At 63.1% G+C, this 4,864-nt stretch overlaps 1 protein-coding gene across 1 annotated transcript in view; it reads left to right on the top strand.

Moving 5' to 3' along the window:
• NELFB (negative elongation factor complex member B) overlaps nucleotides 1-1,664 on the top strand; it is an 18,278-nt gene extending 16,614 nt beyond the window's left edge. The window contains exons 11-13 of the mRNA XM_017893018.1: nucleotides 187-328; nucleotides 611-719; nucleotides 887-1,664. Of these exons, the coding sequence (XP_017748507.1) occupies nucleotides 187-328; nucleotides 611-719; nucleotides 887-1,033 (398 nt within the window). The 3' untranslated portion in view covers nucleotides 1,034-1,664. The remainder of the gene's footprint in view (nucleotides 1-186; nucleotides 329-610; nucleotides 720-886) is intronic.
• Nucleotides 1,665-4,864: the final 3,200 nt, after the last annotated feature.

Raw genomic sequence — 4,864 nt, 5'->3', positions numbered from 1 at the left:
ACCCGCCCGCCCCGTCCACCTCCCACCTGCCTCTTCACCTGCTGAGACCCTGTGCTTCTCACCTCAGAACATCCAAGAACCCCATGTGAGCACCCCAGAAGTAGGTTCTGAGGTCTCTGAGGACAAAAGTGCCCTCTGGGGTGGGCAGGGTGGGTGGCACTGGGCTGATGCCTGCTGTGTCTGCAGTGGAGACCTTTGGCGACTTGGCTTTTGGCGACATCTTCCTCCACCTGCTCACGGGCAGCCTTGCGCTGCTGGCCGACGAATTTGCCCTTGAGGACTTCTGCAGCAGCCTCTTCGATGGCTTCTTCCTCACTGCCTCTCCGAGGTAGGCCTGCTGGGCACCATCTGGCCCACTCTGTCCTCAGCTCTTGTCCATCACAGCCTGAGAGGTGGCTGCTGTTCCCCACCTGGGGCAGAGGGTCTGCAGGTGGGTGTGTTGGGCACCAGGGCCCTCATGTGGCCCTGCAGGGTGCCTGGGCACAGCTGGGGAGGGTCCCAGAGACTGGCCATGTCCTGTCTCCAGGGGCCTTGGCCACCTGCATCCGGGCTTGGCCTGGGCAGACAGCAGGGCCTGCCTCCCGCCCCAGCCCTGCACGGCCTTTTCCAGGAAGGAGAACGTCCACCGGCACGCGCTGCGGCTTCTCATTCACCTGCACCCCAGGGTGGCCCCGTCTAAGCTGGAGGCCTTGCAGAAGGCCCTGGAGCCCACAGGCCAGGTGGGTGCCCGGGGGGGCTGCTGTGTGAAGGTGCCTGTTCCCTGCCAGCCCCGTGTGTGCGTGCCAAGCTGCCCTTGCAGTGTCTGTGTGTGGTTGGTGGGCACCCACCCCTGCACCCCCTGCGCCTGCCCGTGCGCCTCGCCTGCCCCATGGTGTGGTTCCCGCAGAGTGGAGAGGCAGTGAAGGAGCTTTACTCCCAGCTCGGCGAGAAGCTGGAACAACTGGACCACCGGAAGCCCAGCCCAGCGCAGGCTGCGGAGACACCGGCCCTGGAGCTGCCCCTCCCCAGCGTGCCCGCCCCTGCCCCGCTCTGAGGGTCCTCCAGGCCTGCTCGGGTTCCGGGGCCCTGCTGAGTCGTGGCCCTGCTCAGCCAGAAGAGGCTCCCGGACCTGGCTATACAGGGCGGTCCCTCCTGGGGCTGTGGTTGGGCCTGTCCTGTGGTCATGGCCCCTGCTTCCTGCTCCTTGGAGCAGGGTCCCAGACCTTGTCCGCCATCCATGCAGTGGCTCCGAGGGCACAGCCCCTCCTTGTACTTTCACAGCCACAGAAAGTGTGCTCATTTTCCGTTTTCCTCGCTTAGGAAAACAGCACCTGTTTTCCAAGGGGGAGGGCGGGGCCTCTTCATTGACTCAGCCTGGCATAAGTGAGGCACACTGTTTACTGCCTTGGGGTTGTGGAGATGGACCCGTGACCCCGTGGAGGCCGCGTGGGGGCAGCAGCCTGGCCTCTGCCATGGTGGGTGTCCTGGGGCCTGTGTGGAGGGAGCCACCTCACCCTGCAGCCCCGGTCACAGGTGTGGCCAGAACAAGCCCAGGTGCACCTGTGGCCTTGTTTCACGCTTGGAGCCAGCACTCCTCGCCCAGCAGCGCCGCCTTCAGCGGCCGTGACGAGGCCAGCTGGACACGTGAGATTTTCTCTTATGTAAATAAAAGGCGTTTTGGTAAATGTGGAGGCTGGAGTGTCTCTGTGCCTGCCCTGGGGTTGGATGCAGCTCAGATGGACACGGGCATTCATGCTGTGGAGCCAGTACCTGGGGCTTTATGGACCACAGCCTCTCTGGACTGCTCAGCCCTGTCTGTGACCAGCAGCCGGGGATGATATAATAATTTTTGGGGTTCGTTGATATAATTTCTGGGGGAGGATATAACAATTTCTAGAGGAGGTTGGTATAATTTCTGGGGGAGGTTTGCAGAAAGCCCTCACCCTCGGGGTTCAGTCCCTGAGACACAGGTCAGCTGCTTTGTTTTTGTCCTGCGATTCCAGGGGGCACCTCTCACCTCCCCGTGTGCACCAGGAGGCCCAGGACATGCCATGGTCGCAGTCACAGAGCTGGGGCCATTCCCAGCAGATGAGACATCAAAGCAAGGCAACAGTTCATAGCATGCAGGGGCGCTGGCCTGGCTACCAGGTGTCACTGTCCTTGGCTTGCAGCATGTAGGGGCAGTGACCCGACTGCCAGGTGTCACTGTCCTCAGCTTGCAGCACACAGGGGCACTGGCCTGGCTGCCAGTTGTCACTGTCCTCAGAGACGCCTGTTGGCGAGCTCTCCTCCCTGGAGCACAAGGCCACTGTTGAGCAAGTTGGGACCCGTTGGGCGAGACAAGCCCATGGTGCTGGGATCTCGTGGGTATGGGAGGCTCTGAGCTGGTATCTTCGGGGACAGAGCCGAGGTGCTGGGGTTTGTCCAGCAAATCCCAAAGTGCTGGGATTACAGGTGTGAGCCACCGCACCTGGCCTGGTTTTTTTTTTTTTTTAAGATAGGAGAAATGGAGGTTTCTGGGCTGATGGGAATGACCCGGTGGGGTGAGGGGTGGAGGACCGACCAGGGGCTGGGCTGTCACTGAATGAGTGGGTGGCCGGGTCTCAGCACAGCAGGGGTGTCCTCAGGAGGGCTGGTGGGCACAGATGCTGGGGGGCGCTGAGGAGACACTGGGAGCCCCTGCTGCTGATCCTGTTTTCTCAGGTGTTGGGCTAGGAGGCAGGATGGGGAAGTGGCAGGGGAGAGGACGAGGAAAGGACTTAGGAGGAATGGCCAGTGCGTGGACCTGGGTGCCTGGTGTGGTCACTGGGCAGCGGGTGGGTCCTGCCCAGGGTGCCTGCAGGGGGTGCCAGGCTCGTGGGTGGGGAGGGAAGGACAGAGTGAGGAGCCCGTGGGTGAGGGACTGGCGAGGTGGAGGGTGTGAGCTGCAAGGACTGGAATGGGACTGTGAGTGGACGGCTGAGGCTTGGGGGCGCATGGTTACTGTAGCGAAAGCCTCTAGGGGCAGAAAGAGCAGAGTGGCCTGAGTGACCGGGTGTGGACACTGCTGGGAAGTTAGGGAGAAGGACTTGGTGGGGGAGGACCGAGGGCCCGGGCGTGGGAGGCATTGTCCGGTGAAGTGAGCACCTATGGGGAATTTGGGAGGAGGAGCAGGGGGGGCGCTCACGGTTTGGGGGAAACAGCCTTGCTGGTGAGAGCTGGGGGAAGCAGTGATGGTGAAGTCCTTTCAGAGGCTGAGAACATGGACTGTGTTTGTGGGTGATGGACGTGAATTCCGGGCGCAGCGGCAGGGCTGGGTTGGGTAGGGAGGCGGGAGGGGAGCCCTCCCGGAATGGGAATGGGTGTGATTGGGGGTGGCCCTGGGCATCACAGGAGATGGTGATGGCACTGGGAGCCGCGGTTCTGGCGCTCCCTTCACCCCTATAGATGGGAGAAAGTGCAGGGGGCGAGGCCTTGACCCAGGGCTCAGATTCACCTTTGACCCATAGGGCCAGGTCTTGAGGCCCTTGAGCAAGTCCCTTTTCCGCAGCGGTCTCTGGCCTGAGGGTTTGCTGGGCCAGCCTCTGGCAGAAGCAGCTCCAGCCTTGGGTGCTCTTGGAGGCAGGGCAGAGGCTTTGCTGCAGGCGTTCCAGGGCCCGGTGAGCCTGCATCTGCCTGAGGGCCTCCCCTTCCAGGGTCCTCTCTGTGTCAGAAGCAGCACCCAGACTCAAAGTCTGAGGCCCCCAAAGGACCCCAACCTCCACGCTGGGGCTACAGGGCCTGGACAGCCAACCTCCTTACGCTCTGGTCCCACAGAGGCCGGGGTGTGGGCCCAAAGAGCACTGGCATGCCACGTGGTGTGTGTGGCCCCCGCAGCCTTGACGATCAGGGATCGGGCCCCCCAGTACCCCCTACACAGGGGACGGGAGCCCTAGGCCTGGCTCCTGGAGAGAATGGACACCCCCAGCCCACGACTGGTGTTTCCCTGATGGTCCCTCTGTTTGGGTGAGGAATATACAGCTGGAATCCATCAGGCCCGGGCTGGCCGTTGGGAGGAGCGGGGCGTCACTGGGACTGCAGGGTCCTGAGCTGAATGCCAGCAGCACTGGTGTGGCTGGAGCGGCCACCTTGCTCCTCCTTGGAAGGCGGCTTCCAGGCTGGGAGGAGTCCAGGGTCGTCCAGGCAGGCCTATCGGAGGGGCCTGGGAGGGGCCGTGCGAAGGCCGACAGGGGGAAGGGCCCAGAGCTCCGGCTCCTGGCTCAGGGCCCAAGTTCTTTCTAAATTTGTTCCCCAACCCCCACAGGGACCCTGAGCCACACGTGTTTTTTTCCGTGATAGAACTTCCGTCCCTGTGTGAGGCCTGTCCTGGGCGGGGGGCTCTAGGCTGGGGACAGAGGAAGGGGGAAGGGAAAGACAATGAGCCCTACTTTGGGGGGCCCCCGATTGGGGTCAGGAGGGGAAGGAAAAAGGGAGAGGAGTGATAAGAGAGGGATTGGGGATATGCAGCTGGGCAGAGGACCCTGCCCGCCCCCTCTGCGGCTTCCCTGCTCCCCCCTTGCTTACACAGGGCCTGGAGCCCCCTCCCCATGGCTGTAAACCCTGTGTGTGGGGTGTCAGGTAGAAGGGATGACCTGGGGGAGGTGACCGTGGAGGACAGGCTGAGGTGCAGGAGCCCAGGGCGGGGGCAGGGCATGCAGCAGGGGCCCTCGGCCTCACCAGGTGTCCTGAGCCTGACCAAGCCAGGAGGGCTCTGAGCGCTAGGGGACTAAAGAGGGGATGTGACCTCCGACCAGGGGATCTGGGCAAGCCGGCCAGGCCTCCCCCCTTTGGCGCCTCCGTCCAGCCCAAGTCCCGCCTGGGCCGCACCCCCTGACTCACTTCCTTTGCATAGAAGCGGAAACCTCCC

This window comes from Rhinopithecus bieti, unplaced genomic scaffold (assembly GCF_001698545.2).
Source record: "Rhinopithecus bieti isolate Rb0 unplaced genomic scaffold, ASM169854v2 scaffold_23276, whole genome shotgun sequence".
Taxonomy (NCBI): domain Eukaryota; kingdom Metazoa; phylum Chordata; class Mammalia; order Primates; family Cercopithecidae; genus Rhinopithecus; species Rhinopithecus bieti.
The sequence above is the reverse complement of the archived record's forward strand: the minus strand, read 5'-3'. Positions and strand labels throughout refer to the sequence as shown.